This window comes from Astatotilapia calliptera, chromosome 22 (genome assembly GCF_964374335.1).
Source record: "Astatotilapia calliptera chromosome 22, fAstCal68.1, whole genome shotgun sequence".
In the NCBI taxonomy this organism is placed as follows: Eukaryota; Metazoa; Chordata; class Actinopteri; order Cichliformes; family Cichlidae; genus Astatotilapia; species Astatotilapia calliptera.
Window position 1 is genome coordinate 7,387,501 of NC_137442.1, and position 22,169 is coordinate 7,409,669.

The window sequence follows — 22,169 nt, forward strand, 5'->3', positions numbered from 1 at the left end:
AGACCAGGAATAGAGCCTGATGCTGACCCACAACTCATTATCTCCTCACCGCAACCACAGCCTCCTGGTTTTTATACGGACTCGCGGAGCCTCTTCAGCTTTCCTCTGTTCATATCAGCCTGTCTGGGAGGAAACACAGACCCTTCCCGCCTTTCAGTTAAATATCTGACTTCCTGATGGAAAAACAGCACCACATCCTTTCAGTTCACATGGATTTGGATACATGTGAATGTAGAATTTAAAAACCCATTATAATTCTGGTCAAAGTTAAAAGTAGAAAGTAGTTTCAAGTTTTAAAATATAAAAAATGGGAATCACCGATGAACTGATATTTCTATGTTAATCTTTTTCTTTCTTTCCTTTTTATTTATTAATACATTTTAGCATCTTTCTTGCATCCCACTCTTCTCATTTTAAAAAAACAAACAAAACATTTCATAAGTTTCTGCTCGGTAACTACTGGTTGATTACATCCGCCTTATTCCGAAAACAACAACGAGACCAGATGGATGAAGCTAATCTACCAAGAAATTAGGGAATGAAATAAAGTAATTAAGTAGAAACAATTCCCATATAAAGAGATAAAAATATGCTTACATTAATTTTATATATTATACTTTATCATATGAGAACAAATTAGAGCTGAAGAGTTTTTTTCCCTCTACTATATTGAATGAATTTGCATCAGCCAATCGGAAAAAAGGTTGCTCCAGGTACCTCACTTCTTCATCTGCTGTTTACGTGCTGCCACCATGTGAGAGCGCGACCATGGGGAAAGAGTATCACTTCCTTCTTAAGCATCTTGTTATCTCTCTGTCTGACACCCACACCTATGCAAACACACACTCAGTGACACACACACCCTCTCAGACCTCCACAATGCTGTCGAACAGCTCCGACAGCATTGTGGAGATTTCAAAAAGAGAAAGTCTGATTTAGGCTTTAGGTTCAAACATCTCAACTGGATAAAAGTCAAAGATGCCCTAAACCCTGAAAAACACACCCACCCAGACTCGCACAGAGTGACCCCTCTAAGGAGTTTACATAGACGGAAGAGCCTCTCAGCAAAGAGCGCAAATTTCAACATCTCTTGCAAAATAGTTTCACCACTGCCACACGCCTTGATTCCCAAACCTGCCCGGGTAGTCCGGCTTGTTAACCCAGAGGAAAAACTTAGGTTACAAACCTAAAGTCCTTAATGATCGTGTAATGATTCATCAGGTTCATCCAGGCGTGGCAGCTGGGGTTAGTAATCCCAGATATGCGGGTTATAGGATTTAAAAACCAGAGACATGTGGAGATGTGTGAGTGGCAGCCACAGAAAGGCAAACACACATGCACAGCAGAGTGCATTGTTAAGCCGTACACACCCCCTTTCAGGCTCTCTAAACACAGGACGTGCACACACTTCACCCTTTGCGTTCAGACGAACAATGATTAATAGAGACAACCTTTAGCATAACTGCTGTCACCGGCATGTGCACAAATGGGAACTGTTCAAACACACACATAAACACGTGCTCACAGGAGACTCTCTGCAACATGTAAACATGCACTGCACACACTCTACAGCTTCCCTGTTGACATGAACTGTACACACACACACAAACACACACACACACAGGTAGGGGCTCACACTGACCTGCACAGCACATGAGCGAGTACAGGTGAGCGTTGAGGTTACACTCATTCCTGTAGTCGGGCCACATGTTCTACTGTTTCACTCCTCCGCCTCTACTCAGACCTTGAATTGATGTCAGTGACGCATAATCCGAGACAGAAGTCAGATAATGATAGCAGTGAGACGTCTTTTTGGTAACAAGCTGTCCCCATGTATCCGAAACTGAAAGCCGTGGCCGACAGGAGCGCACCGGACGGTACCACCAGTTTCAGTCTCAGCGCCGCTCTCTCCCCCTCTCTATGGTTCACCCGTTCCCTCTTCCCTTGATCCCTGCCGTCGCTGCCATGTCTCCGGCCTACAGTCACTCTTTCCCAAGCGCAGTTGCTCTCACACACGTGTGTGTCAAAGTCAGCTGGCAGCTCCTCCCCTGAGTATGAAAAGGACAGCCTCCTTCACTCCCTAATCTCACTTCCTCACTAAGCTACGACTCTCTCTCTCTGTGTCACTTATTCTGTAGCTCACTCGCCCTCTGTTTGCAGGCCACAACAGACGGTGTGTTCTCCGACTGCAGCTGACGGTGGCTCTGCAGAGCTGCAGGGGTGCTGTCGTGTTCATCTCCTCTGTTTTCTCTCTTTTATTTCTGCCTTTCCTCTTCAATGCGTACGCAGGAACCTCTCAAGGAAAATCCTGGAGGGACAAATTGTGTTTCTCGTAAAGCTGACTCCTTTAAAGGAAATTTTTAGAAGGGAAGTATATGCACGTGTCCCACAGTGATGTCGTTTCTTAGAATAAAAATGTCTTTTTTCGCTCCAGCCACGTCCATTTAGGATGATGTAATCCACTCCCTGAATGTTTCGAAAACAAAAGCACTCATACAATCGAGGCTTGTTCTGCCACGCTTTGCAAACACCCATGCATTCTTTTGCTTTCCAGCAGTGCCACCAGCTTACTGATATCACAGGTTTCCTTCCCCAAAGATGCACACACAAACTTCACAGCTGGCTTTTGTAAAAACAATCCTGCTAGCTAGAAGAAAACTGAGGAGAAGGCCAGGACTTGAGCTGAGGTGGACTTTAATTAAATACTGACAGGAAAACCAGCTTGAGTGGAATCAGTCATCTCATTAGTGCACGAGTCTGTTCGTGTAACAGCCATGAGATGACGAGCCCAACTGAGCCAGGCCTGGATCACAGCTGAAGCTCAGATCCAGGTGAGTGCTTAATAAGAGCCCACTAGCTGCTCTTTAGCTCTCAACTGGCTGGTATTCGACATGTGACATAAGATTACACATCCCGGCAATAAAAAACCAACAAATACAAAAAAATAAAAGAGTGTCCTGCTTGCGTCCTCACAGCTGACAGACTAAACGCACATTTTTATGAAGCCTCTTCGCTTGTTCTTTGCCGTCTCTTAAAATAGCTCAGCTGTGCCAGACAGCGCCAACGCAGGTTTGAATAATCTCAGCTGTGTGGAAGCAATGAGTCTGCACCGCTCTGGCTAAAAGCTCTGAGTCAAACAATATCCACCGACAGGTCATGTGACCCGGACCCAGGCGGTGAGGAAGGGCGGACGTTAAAGCGAGCTCCTGATGCTTGCAGGATGTGTACTGTGGACAGTGTTGTACAGTACAGGTACACACACTTATCCAGGCGAGGCAGTGACTCACAAACACTCTTATAGTCACAACAAGCTCAGACAGAGCCACACAAGCTCCTCCCCTTTCCCCCCCTTTCCCTCCAACAGCAGCCTTATTCCTTCAGCTCCATCCCTCCTCATGTCGTGTCCTCTTCCTCTCTGGTATTCTTCTCCTCCTCAGTCTTCACAGTGGTTCTCTCTTTCTGTCACTAAGGGACCATCCACACTAAAAATACCAGACGGAGCTTACGCCTCTAATACCACGCAGCATGCTTATCCCTCGCTCCCTCCTTCTCTGCCGTTATCGCCACTAATCTCTAACACACTCTCTCTTCTGCCCGGTCTTCCGGTGGTCTGGCGTTCTCCTCCTCTGATTCAATTTAAATTAAATGTGGAAGTGAAGGATGCTTCCAAGTGTCCTGCTTTTCCTCTTCTAGCCTGCCTGGTTGTCTGTCACTTCTTTCACTTTCTCTTTCATTTTCCATTTTTCTTGCAGCCGGCCTGTTTCCCAGGGCTCATTTAGCCCATTTCTGGTGACACTTGAAGCCTGGCACCACTCTGTCCCTTCTCTTTCATTTTATTCTTTCTTCTCTTCCGCTTCTCATCCCATTTCTGTCTCTTTCATTGGCAGCTACAAACACTGCATGTTAAATATTTGGCAGTTTGTCATTTTCTTCAATTTTCAAATCTAAACTTTCCCTGCTGGGTGGCTAAGATGTCCCAATTGCACACTAACAAGCTGTCCAGTTCACCCCTTCAGCAGATTAAGATCACATTCAATTTGCCCTCCTGTGGCCACAGACGACAGACACCTGAGGGCTTAAATGCAGACTCCTGGACTCCTACTGTGCATTAAATACTACACAGATGCGTGTTAGATCAGCACCTTCAACGTTTCTACACGTGACTTTAATCAATTCAAATTAGTTTTACAAACTGTTTCTGCTCGGGTCAGAGTGATACAGTTTGTAAAACCCTGTTAGGAAGTGAAGCTGATTCAGGGTCACTGTGGCTTTGTTATCGACCCACATCTAAATAAAGACGTCATCATCCTGTTCAGTGGTCATGACATTAAAGCAGACATTGCTTTAACTTGTTTTCAATTTAGTACGTTTGCTTTTTACAGTGAGACGATTGAATTTTCATTTTTTCTGACAACTGGAAATCACTCCAGCAGGCTTCAGCATTTACAAGCAAAGCAGAGCTGATTCAGACCAGTTAGCTAACTATGAAGAACTACAGTCCAATATGGGTGCAGCCATGGGAGGTTTTAGATATTTAGTTATTTTTACGGTGACTTATGCACACATTTTCACTTTTATCTAGACACATTGTTTGTGTGCTTACAGAGCTTGTAGATTCAGATCTAACTGGTTAAAATTTGCCTCTGGTAGATGGTGACAGACAGATCGGTCATATAATTACAAGCCAAGCAGTTTAGTGAAAGTTCAAACTTTTTGGAAGATTTTCCACAAAAGACCTGACTCTTCATCTCACAGAAAATTCCCTCCAAATCATAAATGCGTTGAGTCCCTTTGTCATTTTGTCCTGAGAACAACAACAGTTTGCCCCATTCTCACAAAGAATCCTTCTAAAAGCTTCTAAATCCTGATATATTCAAAATAATTAAATTGAATATAAGTTAAGCTAAACTATTACTAGTAAAATACTACTACTAAACAACTTTGGTAACACTTTAATTCTTTTTCATTCAACCCAGAGTAATCCTAACAAACAGACAGATTATTAACTTCTCCTTGGTGCAGGTTTTTAAATCTACTGAAGCCTTATTTATTATTTACTGATGTTGCGCTGTTGGACAGGCTGTACGCGTAAACAACAAACCCTGTGCTCAATAAAAAGCGTAGTAATTTCAAAGAAAGCATAAACCACTGACATTTAAGTAGTATGTCAACTTTTACCACATCATGTACTTTCTATATAAAAACCCACACCCTGGCATGCTTGGCCTATCACTGTGAAATGCTGAGTTTCCTGTCACAAGTCTCACTCACTCACTCACTCACACACACTCACACACACACACACACACACACACACACACACACACACACACACACACACACACACACACACACACACACACACACACACACACACACACACACACACACACACACACACACACACACACACAGCAGCTGTGTTACACAGTAGCAGCTCCTCTATAAACTGGAAACAACAAGTAAATCAACATGGAAGTCAAATATGATGCTTCATAACGTCCAACCACACCCAACATCTCCAAATGACTAAAGTAGTTGCATTCCTACAAGTGCACAGTCATTGTGACACCCACATGTAACCGAATTACTGCACGCACCTAAACGCAGACAGCCAAGTGTTCACACTCCTTTTATGTATTATGAGACGTATTATCTGTTAGTGACACTTACACCTAATTCCGCTCACATCCATCTTTGAATGAGCTTCAAAAAGATCAAATCACGGTGAGAAAGTCACACTTTCACCGCCTTGCAGCCATACAGAGGGTGAGTGCACTCAAAGGAAATATTACATATGTGTAAGGAAACATATCTTGCATCTTGTTTATTTAGCAGCATTAATTATCTAACCACACCTCATATTTTTGTGTCTATCAATAACCATCCAGGGCTTTTTTTCAGTAAAAACTTTGCTTATTTCAGTAGGTAAATGCCAGACCACATATGCTAAGCCAGGGGTAGGCAACTCCAGGCCTGGAGTGCACACCTGAATCAAATGATTAGTTGATTTTGAGGCCTCTGGAGAACTTCAAGACATGTTGGGGAGGTAATTTAGCAATTTGAATCAACTGTGTTGGATCGAGACACATCTAAAATCTGCAGGACACCGGCACTCGAGGCCTGGAGTCGCCGACCCCTGTGCTAAACCAAAGTGAAATCCTACATTAAGCAAATGAGTTCAACCATATTCTGGCCACCTTCCATCACTAATTATCTTCATAGCGGCCATGTTTCCCGCCAGCCTTTTCACTGCCCGCTTTTCTCTCTTACCACAACTCAATCGTGATCAGAGATGATCTGGCCTCACCCCCCCAGTACCGATCGACCTCATTGATTCACACTGTGACATCATGGCAGATACTGCTCTGCTTGTGAATCCCAGTCAGTCACCGCAGTCAGATAAAATTAGCCACAGTCCCAAAACCAAACATAGAAATTGGTTCTGTTTTTCCGCTCATGAGACACAAGCTTTGACAGAACAGCAGCTACTGAGCGTGAGTGTAAAGGTTACCATCAATATGTCAAAACGATGTAGTCATCCCAGACTTTAGACAGGTACAGTATTAATTATGCAACTCGAGCAGGCTTTAAAGGAGCGTTAGCACCAAGGCTACATTACAAAACACAAAAGGAATTTCCCTAATGCAAGACAAAGGTATGAATAATTGGACACATGACCAAACTTAGCAGCTTACTGGCAGCACAGCGTTTCATTGTTTACTGTAGAGTATGAAGATTTAAACACAGAGCATAGCTCATGCAAGCAGCTGAAGATGCACATAAATGCGACGATATAACATCTTTTTCATGGATTCTCCTCCACTGACTCATGTAGATACAACAATAAAGTCCCTGCAGCACAAAAGCATGAAGTGTCTCAGTGTAACAGGAGATGAAACAGGAGGAACCTTCATGCTCTTACAGCACAAGCTGCTTTACATTCCAGTAAAGCTAAAATAGAAAAACTGCACGGTTAATACAAACACCCATTACAAGCCAAGAAAACACTAAAGGTACTAATATAAAGGGGGGAAAAAGACACTGACATGCTAACAAAGAAGCAGAAGAGGCGGAGCCTAAACAGGAAGCACATGGATCTTGACATATAAGTCAGAACTGAAGCAGTGAGGAGGAGGAAAACTGTAGTCGACAGTGACCATTTACCTGCGTCAGTGATGGGCATCTGACGGCGGCGGCGGCGGTAGTACCAAAACCCAGCTGCAGTCAGAAAGTGAAAAGCCACCACCAGGATTGGCGTTATGACATCAGGGTCTGACAGAAAATCCATCTTGTCGTACCGAGCGATGACAAAGTGCTCCTAGTCTGTCTGAACTTCCACAAAATACCACTTAAATAACAACCAAGTGAAGTTCCTGAAAGTCCAACAACTGAATCCCTCCAGGTTACGTCCCAACGTTAGCAGCATCCACGCAGATTCACACAAGGCTTCTAAGGTCCGCGCACAGAATCATGACGATCCTTGGCCTGCTTTCACTTCTTCCCTTCCTTCCTCCAGCAGCATCTCTCAACTTCCTACACAAACTCCTGCAGCTACAAACTTCTGAGTCCCTCTCTCCATTCAGATGCCCTCCCTCTCCCCCCTATGCCTCTCTCTCTCTCGCTGCGTTTTAACCTCACTCGCTCTCTGACACTCTAACAGTGAATTCCATTCCCCTGAAACAAGCGACCAGACTGTAGCCGTTGCTCAGTGCGCAGTTAGAAAAGCAGTAAATAAAAGAAATGGGACTAAAAGGACGGAAATGTGTGTATGCCACGTGTGTGTGTGTGGTTGCCTCACACTCAGAAGGAAACCACATGGGAGATACCATACCATCTTCCTGTGTGCATTCTCTGCATTACCATTTTAGCATGTTAAAATAGATTTTTGTATGTATATATATATTAGTATGCACACATGCATATAACTTTCTAAGTGGGTGCACACGCTGGCAGAATTTGTTGATGATGATGATGTGAGTGTGTCTGTGAGTGTGTCTGTGAGTGCGAGTGTGCACCCCTGTTGAGAAGGTGAGTGTGTATGCGTGTTTACCTCTGTTGCCATGAGTGAGCAATGCATCCTGTCTGTGATATTTATTAACGGCTATCTTTGAGTGATGTCTGCTGACTGTGACGGTGCGTTCAAAAGCTTTGGACACAAGGGGAGTGTGTGTGTGTGTGTGTGTGTGTGTAAGAGACATTACAGAGTGATTCAGCATGATTCAGGCTGCACACTAAAAGGCAGGGGGTCCCACAGCTGCTCTCACCTCGCAGAGAATTGTGTGTCTGTGCCTGAGTGTCTGTGTGAGTGTCTGTGCGTCTGACTCTGTGGTCAAGTTATCATGTCACCTCTGAAAAAGCTGCTGAGGTTTTTGGTCCTAGCAACCTCGAGACAAAACAACACACAACCACAACAAATCTGATGCTCTATTTGTGGGGTGAAAAACTTCACCGCCTCAGACTGTTCTGACTGTCGTGTTGATTTGAGTTCATGTGATTTAACACACTGATTTAAAGACGAGGAGTGAGTCTTTCTTTGTTTGTCATTTCCTGAACATCACAATTACCAGATAACATGAGGTGATGGACGTGTGTTCAAGATCCCGACTAACTGTCCGGTACTTTCCACTGTAGTTTAGTTAGTGCTATGCACTGACTACGTTACCCAGAGTCCTTTTTGTCCCAAGATTATGGCCTGCACTCAGATGAGAGTCAGACTGACAGTTTCAACACTGAACAAGAAAATTCACTGAAAATTTAAGGTTTGTACATTTTCCAAGTTAATTAAAGCTACTACACACGCACAGACATGGGAGTTGTGATGTTCTGTGCTACAAATTCAGCAAAAACATGCTAATATTGCCAAGAGTTTGACAAAGTGATTCAACAAACAATAATTATGAACAACTTTACATTTATCATCACGATGACTTGTCCACAGAACAACTTCACAAACTTTACAGACACTGATGAAATGCAAAATATGTTCCTTTACTTGAATTATCATCAAGATTTTCTGTGCAGTTATATAGTAGTTATATAATAACGTGATTATATAAAAGCCAGGTTTTAATTTGTCAGTGCCGTGCTCTTTGAGATGTTGCTGATAGTTTCTGACAACGTTAAACACGAAACACCAAAGTACCACAAAAGGAAAGTAATGGACAGTTTAACACGATTGTTTTCACAGGGAGGAAATTAAGTGACCTATTATTTCAAAGTATTGAGAGGATGAGCATATGTAAATGGGAACCTTAAAACTTGACAAAGCTGAGATAAAACCTGAAATAAAAGCCTGTTTGGGATTTCCAGCTTCCCACTTTAATGGGAATGGAGCACTTTAGTTTGCAGAAAAGCAGAAACTGGATGTTGCGTTTACTTATTTATAGTTTCTCACAGTTGCGAAAAGGAAATTACAATAATAGATTAACTAAAACAGAAAAAAAGTGAGAAAAGAAACTGTGTGAAGCAGACATGTCTTGTGTGGGAAAGTTTGTTGCTACCACTGTGGGGCAGAAGAGACCAACATGTGTGTGTTAGGCTAGATGACATAACACTCACACCACTGAGAACACACAAGTCGGGTGTTACACTCAGCAGCCTGAAACCAACCATCTCTGAAAGAATCTTTTTATGTTGTTGTTTACACACTTAAACCATCTTTAAGAATCCTTCACTGCTTAATATCAGGTCTTTAAGGAGGAAAATTACATTTACATCTGCTTTTATATCGCCCCTCTGCACACAAAACGCCTCCTCTAAGCTAATTTTCACATCATCTTCACGCACACTTAATTCACACCTGCAAAAACATCAATAATTCACATGCATAAATGCACTTCAACAGTATAATACCACTTACACTCCCAGGACCTTCAATGAATTAAAGGCTGCTGTTTTTGCTTGTGTGTGCATGCTGTCAGGGTCAAGAGGTCAGGGATCTGCGTCACGCAAAAAGTTTTACAAATGGAAGATTTACAACAAAACCCGGGGATGATGTGAGACTACAGTATAAGCAGGAAACAGGAGAAGAAGAAAGATGGAGGGATAAAGATGGAAGAGTACAGGAAGCATTGAGAGGAGAGATGGAGGAAAGCTACAGTGTTATTACAAGGCTCTGTGCCGGAGAGTGAAAGACTCTTTTCTTTCTGATATCAGAGGGAGAAATCTCACAGTCACTGACACACACACACACACACACACACACACACACACACACACACACACACACACACACACACACACACACACACAGAAAGCCTTTTGTGACCGTCAGTTTCACTGCTGACTATATTAGCATAATTAAATCCCTCCAGAAACTCAGAAAACCCTCAAATGACACAAACAATTAAATAATGTAAATATCTCCCTTTACGTGACAGGTCTATACGATGCTCGCAACAGCCTGTCACGTCTTCCCGTCTCTCCCTCCCCCAGTAAAACTCAATCCTTGCAGTCAGTACCAAGGTCACCCTGACACACAGAAGTACGCGGGCACACACGCTCCACATCTCCCAGAAATATGCCGTACCTTTGTGCGCACCTATTACTGCCTTGGGCCAGCACATGATAATACTCCACAAACAAATTTCTCTCCTCACTCCCACAAAGAGACACACACACACACACACACACACACACACACACACACACACACACACACACACACACACACACACACACACACACACACACACACACACACACACACACACACACACACACACACACACACACACACAGGCCGAGCCATAAACTGCATCTGCATATGCAAATACCCTGCAGGCCGAGCACACCTAAGAGCGTGTGCAATCGCAGGTGCATTGCTGCACAAGTGGCTGCAGTAAATGACCATAAGCCATAACCATAATTTGTTCCTGCGGTATATTTCGCCATCAAAGTGGATCTATTATGCACATTTATAGTTCAATATATTTTACTCTTAGACTCCATTAAAGCCTCTTTGCAATATAAGCCTTATTTATTTTGTGCAGGACCTCAGTGAAGTGAAACACACTCCCAGGCCTTAATCTAGTAATATTTCTAACGGCCAGCAGAGGGCGATTAAAAAAATCTACATATATCAAAGCCTATGGGAAGACTCCCTTGCACTGTAAACACTGTCCTGATGGATTTATGAGCTCAACTGCTGGTTTCAGGTCATAGTGAATAAACTACGAAGTTATTTTGTCATGTCATTGGCTAAATTTGTCTTTTGTAGTGTTTTATGCTCTGATTGGCTGCCCCTCACAAACAGAGGCTTGAACAGCAGAGCGTCTGTGTTAACAAACAGAGCCGAGTGCCTCAGCTGACCATATAAAGATATCTGCATGCCATGAGATCATACAGCGCCTAAAGTGGCAAAACATCTCAGAAACAGGGCATTGAGAGCAGTTTAAGCTGTTGCTTACACATATAGAGGTATACTTACACATATATTTAATAATAAACTTACCCTAAAAAAACAAAAGGACATTTCTATCACATATGGCCACCGTAAAAACCTTCATTTTATGATAGCTGGTTTATGGTAGCAATAGCAGGGATGAATTACTAAGATAGTGTTTTGGCAATATTTAACAACGAAGTGCAGCATCCCAGCTGTTTGAGAGCCAATGCCAACTGCAGGAGGAAACACAGAGGGGAGGATGAGCAGCAGGGAGCAGGATGAGGAAAATGACGATCACATCACAGTGATGAATCCCCTAGCCTTGGACTTTCATGTCCAGATTTCATGGTGACAAAAACTTCCCATCTCCCCCTTCCTCCTCCTCCTCCTCTCTGGCTCCTTTTAGTCCTTCTGAATCCAAATCCCATGTGCCAGAATGAACTCAATTACCTCTGCATCTAAACCAGCTTCTACTTGTGCAAGCATCCCCTATCAAACAGTGCTAAACCAAAATGTAATAGTTTTGTGTTGAGAATTAGCTATATAAAAGATGAAAAATGGAAACTGTCCTCCCTTATGAGCCCAATGTCTCTGTTATCTTTATAAAAAGATAACAGTGAAGAGAAACTGTTCTGAAAGAGCTGCTGTAAACTATATCTGAATAAAGCAGCTATTTTCAGAGTCCAGTCATTGCACAGCTGCATGTTGTGTGACCATGAAAACATCACAACTGACTGTCAGCCTCCCACACTGTTCCCCGGCAGCTGCGTGACCTCTGACATCTCTACTGGCAACATGCCGCAGAAACTCTTCCCGTCTGGAAACTGAGCCGGCAGCCACAGTCCCGACCTGCCAGTCTGAGGCTGACGATTCAGACAAAAATACCACGAGGATTCAGACTCAGGAGGTGGATACTGACGAGAGGAAGAAAACACTTGTACATGTTTTGATGAAATATATTTCCACCAGCAGCGTGCTCTGCAGAGGCACCGGACTTTCTCGTGTCACTAAATCACACAGTAAAATTGTCCCTGTGATCCTGAAGAGTGATTAAGCTGTAATTCTGTTTGCACTGCAATGACAAACAGATGATGTATGGCCTGCAGGCAAAGTTGGAGCTATGTTGACATAGAGCCAAACTTCGAGATGACCTCAGAGGGACGCTGCTTCCCTCTGCAGCACTGAACCCTGCAGTTAGGGGGCAGACTGGGTCCAGTTACAGAGCAGCACAGCTCCACTCGTTCCCAGTGTTTCAGCATTTATTCTCAAACATCTTATTCAGCTGAAAACAAAGTTTAGCCACATACGTAAAACAGTGAACTTCAGTTCTTCCTGAAGACTTAAACTTAGAGAAGTGAACATGAAGTTCACTAGAGTTGATTGAGACTTCATAGACAGACCAGTTATCTGATGCTCATGCTGTGACTCTTCAGTTCATTTGCTGTCTGAAATTAGCGGTTTTAACTCGTCTACCTTTAAGCCAGCTTTCTTCTGATTGGCTGCCCCTCACAGTCGGAGTGTTTAAACATCAGAGCCGTGTGCTGTCTGTGCTCACATCCAGGGCTGTATTCATGAGATTAATGATATCACCTCTCTATGAAATCATAAGAAGCAAAGAGTGTTCAGAGCCATCTGAAATCTGAGCTTTTGACTGCTGGGAATTTACTGACCTAAATATTTGAAACTTTAACTGTGCTTAACAGGAGCATCACCCACTGTAACCGTACATTTATGACAGAAAATAAAGAAAACCTCAATAGGTCCCCTTTAACTACAGTACTATTTTCATCAGGTTAGAAACACTGGTAAGTTTCTTTGCGGTCCTCTTTATAAACTAGAGAACTTTGTTTCACTTCCACCTTCATCTCTGTGTAAAAAAACAAAACAAAAAGCCTTTTTATTCAGGTATGCATTTCTATTCAATTCAATTCAATTTAATTTTATTTATATAGCGCCAAATCACAACAAAAGTCGCCTCAAGGCGCTTCATAGATTTCTATGTTGCACATACGTTGTTAGTGTTACGTCAAAGTAGGAGTGCCCTGGGTTCAAACCCATCTGAACCTTTTGTTCCGCACAAAAGCTTCAGAAGCATTAGTTTAGCATTAATGCTACATTACGGTTATTTAAAGAGGCATTAAAGAAAAATCATGTGCGACATTTACAGGAAGTACACGTTTCTTTGTTGGTATTCAACCTTGAGCTACTAAAGATTTTATCTAACATCATTGTTTCCAGGTTGGAAGAGTTACAGGAATCTTGACTGACTGTTTTATTTATTTACACATCAGACAACATGTAAAACTGCATTTTTAATTTGTTTTAGTTAGTTCATCTCACAATCTACAAATCACATACTGGTGAAGTAATATACTGGTATTTATTTCACAAGCATGGAGGTAATGCATTTTTAATGATTAGTAATTTACTCTTACATCCAGCTTGACAGGGAGCACTGTGTCTACTGTGCTGGCTATACAAGCGTCTCTTAGTGCGAGATGAACACATCAAGTAAGTTTCGTTTTGACATGAGAACTAAGCGGATCGCTGCACCCATTCCAAAGATGACGGGAACAGAGCCAGGAGTCATCAGACAGAGAGAGAGAGAGAGAGAGACGCAGACAGCGATACCTCGAGATGCCATTACGAGATTAAAGTACAGGAGAGAGGTAAAGGATAACACAGGAGGGGGGAGAGGACGAGGGTGGTTCCCCAGATGAACCAACAAGGATGGATTAACAGGAGGACGCACACAAAACACAGGGATGGAGGAGAAAAACGAGTGATGACAGACGGGAAGCTGACCCACCTGGAGACCAGCAAGAGGTGAAAAACTAAAGTTTCCCAGCTAAAAGCTTCAGCCGGTGGAATCACGCGGAAGCTCCCTTCCTCTGATAAAGGCTTTCATCTGTGTTGGTTAAACACAGGTTGTTATTAGAACATTTCCCAAAAAGCTTACTGTGTTTCAGGAAGTGACCTGGGGTTTTCTAAGATATGAGGCCATCTCATGATATGAGAAAAATGAGGAAAAACTCTTCAGGCGACTGTGCTTAAACACTAAAGGAGTCAAACTGGGTCATTAGCCCTGCAGCCTTGCTGCTGAGTCTGAATAAATGTCAGGAGAGCATACAACTCTTTTTCTGGAATTCCTGCATAGCAAAATTTAATTATATGGCTGAGAAAACAGGAAACGTTTCTGGGCCTGCACACGCAGAAATACAGACACATACACACGTGTGAAAGTTTTTGTTTTCAGCAAACAAAGCCCAATTACCCCTGTCCTCTCTTTCACCCTGCATGTAAAAGAACAAGGATGTGAACATTAACATCTCTGCTCTACTCCCTTTGGGCCACGCCGACACACACAGCAGATCTTTTTTAGCATATAACTAATATCAATAGGATGCAAAGCTTATAACAAGAAGCTACATCAACACAACATACAGATGCAACTACTAACAAGCAGTTAGCTGAGCTATGAGTGGCACAAAGAGCGAGGCAACATCAACATGAACTGAGTTTTCCTGCCAGTAAGAAATTCACTGAGCCTGATGAAAGCACCTCCGGCTGTCAGAAGCACATCCAGGTTTAAATATGAAATCTAAAGGTCCTCGGGCCACAGTGATAACTAGTACTGATGAATATGACGTTCCCCTTCCTGCTGTCACAAAGGCTAACCTATGCATCTACAGTAGGCAACATGAAGCACATGTGAGAGGAAAAGGAAAACATGCTAATCTTCTTTCTTGGTAGTAGCAGGTGATACAATCAACACTGCTCTTATATGAAAAAGGAAGCTTCAGCCAGGAAACTGCTGGCTCAGTTTAACATAAAAATCATGTTGTCAGAGTCTAAAATAAACTTCAATATGTCTACTTGCTATTTTAAAAGCATTTACACAGACATTTAAAACCCAGATCTTTGACTTGTAACTGTGTTGCTTCATAGACACGACTTCATTTCATTTACCTACATTCAACAACGGGAAAAACCGACCTCTTTTACCTATCATTTTTACCATGATAGATACAATAGAATAGGAATTCTATTGTATCTATCATGGTAAAAATAAAAATCAGAATTGAAATCAGACAAAATTATTTTTTAAACACTGGTATCAATCCAAGATTAGCAGTTAGTCCCACACTGCCACACACACTTTACAAATCAGACCTTTGGCACAGAAAGGCGTCCACTGATGTATGTATGAATGTAGCTACAGTAACTACTAACCATCTCCAAAAAACTGATTCTGTTCATCTGGACGTAGCATTTTCAGAGCATGCTGTTCATGTTATCTTCACTTTGGCAAAATCAAACTATGCAAAGTGACTTGTAGTAGGTTGAGCCTCTCAGAATAGAATACACATGTTCAGCAATACACATTGCAATTTGTTACATGATCGATGGATTGCAATGAAGCTTGACTGAGCCCGGGTGGAAGCAGGAAGCCTGCGTGACCTACGTGACCCGACTCTGACGCCGCCTCATTCTCACCCTTCAGGCTCAGGAGGTCCATGAAAACAGTGATGTTGACCTCTGGATCATTAAATGCTGGGTCAAAGCCCTCCTCAGATTATAGGCCAGGGATCATGGGGTGTGCATGTGCTGACATGAGTGCAAGCAAATCACCCAGCTAATCTTATCACACAGTTTGTAGGTAAACATTTCAAACCATCGCTCTGACATGGCTGCTTAAATATGGTTCTTCACAGCTACAGCAGAGAAACAGAGCTGTCAGCCCTGCATGGATAGATGGTGGGAAAGGAGGGAGGGGGGCATATAGAGCAGTAGATTTATGACCTTGTAAGAAAAGAGAAGCTTCATTTATCATTTGGTTTTAGGGTCTTGGTTAATCACAGGTTAATGAGCAGGAGAGGGAAGGGCAGAAGAAAACAGAGAAACACAAAGAATAAGAGTTGAACGAGGAAGAGGAATAAAAACTATTTAAATGGAGACAGATGGAGTAAGCAGCGTTCACTAAAGGAATAGGGTGGGAAGATTATGCAGAAGAGCATGGGATGACGAGGACAAGATAAGGAAAGATAAAAGATCAAAGTCCAGGAGGAACAAACATGAGATAAATGGGAAAGTGAAGACAGGTGAAAGTGAAATAAAAGGGGGGAAAAAAACAGCAACAACAGCAGATGACTCAAAGCGGAATTATTTCCAGAAGCTGAAACATGTTTCCTTACTGTTATGTTATTAGGTTTTAATTTGTAACTGGACATAAAAGCATATAGTGTGCTAGCAGCCCAGTGAGGCACTATTAATGCTAAAGAGCTTTAAGCCAAACGCACATAACGTTAAAGCTATTGATTTTTATCATGTACTCTGTTTATCATTTACTGTGCTGTGGAGCTGAGGCTGATGGGAAAGTCAATGTCAAGCTGTCCACGTACTCACATCCACATCACTCACCTTTCACTATGCAGTCAGTTTTTCCATTTTGCACTGCTGCACGACGAAAAAGTGCAAAAACTTTAATAGAACTACTTTGTACCAGTAATCTATTAATTAAAAAAGCTTGGTATGAAACGCAGTTATTATTAAATGCATGTTCAGAAAATCAGGAACAGTACAAGGAAACAGACCTGTGTCTGAAAACTGTCTAAATAGGGACTGAAAAGATGACCTGATGGCACTACGTGAAAAGTTTGGTGATCACCAAAGTCCTTGGAGCCATGGACGCCTAATACCCCTTTCATACTAGGACAATACCCGTGCACAATCAATAATTTCTGATCCATGGAGACCGACTTTCATGGCTATGGGAGGGGCTAAGCAATATTTGGGATCCCACAGGATCCGTCTGCCCCAGTTTTCTTCCCACGGACGTTACCTCAACTTCTCATAACAGCATTATGTAATAATTGGTTCTGAAACATGAAAAATATGTGGGCTGTTTCTCCAAAGGCACTGGCATATAACTGGTTCTGTACCAGTACCAGCATTGCTTTGGTCTAATGAAAACATTTTGGGTCAAGTGGACCGAGTGACAAAGCCACAGACTGCTAACAACAGTTAGCAACAAGCACCGGTGCTACGTTGGCTCCTCCTTTCTCCAAACAGGTTCAGAGCCGAGAAACAACGAGAGACTAAAGCAGGAGCAAGGGCAGGTGTGTTTGCGAGAGCCGAGAGGAAAGAGTGAGACATCTATGAAGGAACCGTGAGAGAGATGAAGCTGAAGAAGAAAAACACTTTGATGATGAGGTCAGCTGATGGGAAAAGACGGGGCAGAGCGAGAAAGACAAAAGGTGAGGCGATGACAGGGCCAGGGGCAAAGAATGTGAAGAGTGTACACAAATACAGGGGACCCTACCACATAACCACGGTAACCGGGCCTTTAACCCCAGCTGTTCCCGTCGCCATGGACACCTCTCAATTAGGACCCTTCCTCCACCCTATCCCATCCTCTGGCCTTTCATTCAGGCACTTGACCTGACCTCCTGAAATAGCTGTAATTATCAGACTGTCAAAGGCATCTGCGGCGTCCACGCCACCAGGACGTCAACGTTTACGCCCAGTCACTCTTTAAAAATGTTCTTTTCTTCCCCAATTAGTTATTTAATCCAATATGTTAGGATGAAACATTAACACAGCACAGACTCAGGAGTCACCTTCAATTTCTAATATACTTTCTATTTGACATAAAGCAGGATAAAATATTTATGTGAGCAAAAATTAGACATATAAAAATGATGACCATGGCCTCCTTATTGTTCAAAATATAATAAATAAGAAGAGACTCACTAAGTGTACGGCCTTCCACTAAAAGCTGCATTTTTATCAGCTGGTGCTCGTTTGGTTCAGTTTGACTTCCTAATGGTTTCGGTAGTAAAACTGTCTTGAATGCAGCTTGTTAAATGAATCAAGTAGCCTGGAAAGCTAAACACAAATCCCTCTCACTCACGGAAGACTTTCACTTCTGTTTTATGGCTCTGATTTCACGTGTGTGTTGCACACAGGCAGGTGTGTGTGCACGCCGAATTCAGGCTGTGTCACTGTAGCATTCGGCAAGATAGGCTTACGAGTGTGAGAGAGAGCGCAATCGAGAGACAGTGGATTATTGTGTTTGTGTGCGTGAGTGTTAATCTCACTGACGTAAAGCCAAAGACCACCTAGGCTGACCATCGAACACGAGGGGAGGGGAGGAGTGCTCGCACATCAGAGACAAACCGAAGCTCCTTTCTGCAAAGATCACCACACACAAACACCTACACCAAACGGACACCATTAAAACCAACAGCAGCCAACACGGAGTAATTCCATCACCACTGATTTTCCAAGTACAATACAACCTTCCACATGGAAACGTGTCAGTTTGACACGAAGCACCTACCCAAACCAGTAGCACCAAGCACAACCACTGTGGCAACAGTTTATCCTCCAATGATAATTACATGAAAACTGCTCACGAATACCTTAGTGTTTTTCTTTCTGATATTACCTTGAAATACATCAATGTTGTAGACACTTTGGAGCATGACATCTACACGTTTTTACTTTGCAAAAAGCTACACGTTTTTACTTTGCAAAAAGCTCCACAACCATAACTTGCCCCCATCCAATTATTCGACACACAACCCAATAAATGTTCTTACTCCCTCTGGTTCAGATCCAGTGCTTTCTAGTACACAGTGTTTCTCTCAGAAGGGATGCTTAAAGTTTTTAAGTGCCTCTTTAGCTTTCTTGGCATGATGTTCACTTCAGTTTAATCCCCTCCAACAAATGATGCACACAGGCTGAAGGCCGTTAACATCCCCACTTCAGCTGAAGAATCAAAGCAGTGGCTCTCACAGTAATGTCTCAATTTTTCCCCATCTTTGTTTGATTTTATCTGCAAAAAAGTGATCGGTTTTATGTTCTCACAAATGTTACCCTACTCAAAAGTGTACAAATATTCCTCTTTTTCTTGAGGTTTCAAATTAAACAAATTACTTTTGAGCAATTAAAACAATACTCTTTGATTGACACTAAACCTCAGCCCACCCTGACTTGTCTTATAGCACACTGGGTTAAGGTATCCAAAGAAAGAGTAAGTTAGCCCAGCCTCCAACCTCAGAATCCAGTCGACGATTAATAATATGTGGTGTCAAAAAACCTGATCGACACAGGATCCAAACTGCACGACCCAATGGACCCGCTTACAAAATCCTGGTCCAAGACACCACATGACATCATGTGTGTTGTGGTTACACCAGCTATTATAGCGGTGGTTTTAATGTGGTGGCAGATCAGGAAATGAATGGTCCTGAGTGGGAATCTTGGAGACAGCAGGAATGTGAATTGTGCCCGACAAGCACAAAAACATAGAAAGTGATCAATGGCAGCCTTAATTGCTTTGCATTGCACAGGTTCATTAAGGAGTCAGGTATGTTAATGCTCAGTCTTTTTACAAGCACAGACAGTAATCCTCTTTTAATGAGCTCCCACAGAGAGGAGACAAAAGACAGTATTTGAACAATTTTAAGAAAACTGGCATAGAGTCCAGCGATGAGGGGGTTGAATGTGACTTTAGGTCAACACTACGCTAAAAACTAAACAAATGAAGTCGATGTGAACTTCCTATTTTAAGGGAAGCTGTAGCCGATTCAAATTTGAGTTCTATTATCACGGTTTTGTGTAACACTCTCATATTTGCTTAGAACAGCTGTGTACTCTCAATTTTTGAATGAATTTGCATGAAAACTGGTCAGTCACAGGTTCTAATAAGACCATGAGTTATTCCTCCATAGTACAATATTTGAAGCAATGTTCAGCTATTTCAGTTTATGAGGTGTCTAATCTGTAATCTGTTAGATTAATAAAACGTGACAAACAAATAATCGATCATTAAAATGGATGGATTGACGCAAAAAAGCTATTTTATTGGAACGTCGAGGGGAGATGAATCAGATAATCCAAAACTGTCTGTTCTTATTGCCTGTGGAAAAACGTGGACTGAAGGCTTTCAATAAAACACAAACAACACTTTATAAAAGAGATCGAAGCATGATGAGACTGTGTGAAGAAAAAGTGGGCTGAGGTCAGGAACCTGCCAAAAATGCTCAACTTAAAGACTGAAATGAGTGAAGAACACACAGGACGGAAAGAGGAATTAATGAGATCATATGCATAATCGAGAGCACAATAGAAAGCAATTATATTTTACTTCCATCCGCAGAAATGCAACCACAAGCGCTCTGCACACAGTAAACTCTGCTGAGATTACCCGCTTTTCTCTGTGACCAAACACAAACAGGAAACAAATCCCTGTGTCCCATTTCAAGTGTTGACGCAGCCCTTGAAGCGCCACAGCGTGTTTCTCCAACTTCAAAAGCTCGGAAAATAATTCTAAATAGAACCATTTCTATCTCGGAAATGAACCAGAGGGCAAAGCAAAGCAGGTCGAAATGCATCCTCACAACCTTCCCGAGCTTCGCTCAAACTGTGTAAATCACAGAGCGGAGAGCAGCCGGCTCACTATCACACAGAGATAACACCAGGTTTCCCACGCTGTCTGTTGTCTCCAGGAAGTGGAGCCAGCTGAGCTCTTTGAGGTAGCGCTTGTAGCCCCTGATCGAGTCTGGGGGCAACGGGAAGCAAACAGGAAGCAGAAGCAAGGAACAGACAGCGATCTGCCCCTCTAAGACAGCTGAGACAAAAACACAGCTCAGGGAAAAAGTTTGCCATTTTGTCTGGGAAATCATCTACATCCAATGGGAACAGAACATGCTAATGGATCTATAAATAAGATACTTGGCTAGAATTAGACTATTTGAAGTATTAAACTGCATTTAATGTTTTCAAAACATTTTCGTATTCTGACAGTTTAAGAGAATTTGCATTAAACTCTGACAGCTGAGTTGGCAAATGAGCCAAGTAAGACTTCCTCAGGGCACTGGATATAACTTGAGACACAGAATATATTCAAATATCATCGTTCTGTAAGTATTTATGAGCCATAAATAAGCTGCAGTGCGATTTAGTGCCCTAGAGTCAAAAATTATGCTTTTAAAAAAACAAAACAAAGAAAATGCACGACTGTGACGCTGAAGGAGCAGAGTGTTGAATGATTTAAAGAGAGACTCCAAGTCTGTCTAGTTCTTACTGAAACGCCCATTTAAAACAGTGGAAACATTTTGGACCCTTAGACGTTCATCGAGTTTTTGGAGACAGGATCCAAACGTAAAAATAAAAACTGCGCTTAACCACCTCTCGTTTCCTATTCCTCAGATCATAAATCATTAACACGAAGAAGTGTCTAGACATTTGAGGGACTTTATCTTTTCTTTATTGAAAACTTTAAACTTTGTTTGCAAAGTGTCACATCTGCTGATGAGATTCAAGCATACGTAACAGACACACCTCCAAGTGCTGGCGCGCAGGTCGAAGCATGTGAACGCCGGATTAACATTGAGCCATAACTGCACTTCAACATTCATGTGGGAGCCTGGATCACAGACTACAATACAGCTGTGGTTAAGGCTGATAAATCATTAGCATTCAGGGCCTGCTGATGGTGAAAGTCCTGCGGTGAACGGCCGAGCCAGATTGAATTAGACCAAACTCCAGACGTTCAGGTAAACAAAATAACGAATTCAATGGATCTAAACAAATTAACTGCCCACAAGCAAACAGAGGAACATTTGCTGAGCCAAGGAAGAGGAATTAATGACCAGAAGACAATTGGTGGCTTAAAAACCTGATTAACTTCAGGTCAGCGAGCTAATAAAACATCCATCCATTCTGGTGCCGAGATCATCTCATTCCTTCCGCCCGATTCGGCAAAAGTAAT

At 42.5% G+C, this 22,169-nt stretch overlaps 1 protein-coding gene across 4 annotated transcripts in view; it reads right to left on the reverse strand.

Annotated features, from left to right (window-relative positions):
- The window catches only part of macf1a (microtubule actin crosslinking factor 1a), a 235,137-nt gene that overhangs the window by 137,935 nt on the left and 75,033 nt on the right, over window positions 1-22,169 (reverse strand). Inside the window, exon 1 of one of the 4 annotated variants that reach the window (XM_080296148.1) lies at window positions 1,643-1,994. The exons of the other annotated variants lie outside the window; for them this stretch is intronic. Within the exon in view, the coding sequence (XP_080152274.1) occupies window positions 1,643-1,709 (67 nt within the window). The 5' untranslated portion in view covers window positions 1,710-1,994. Of the gene's footprint in view, window positions 1-1,642; window positions 1,995-22,169 lie in introns of those variants that run through there. 4 annotated transcript variants of the gene reach the window in all.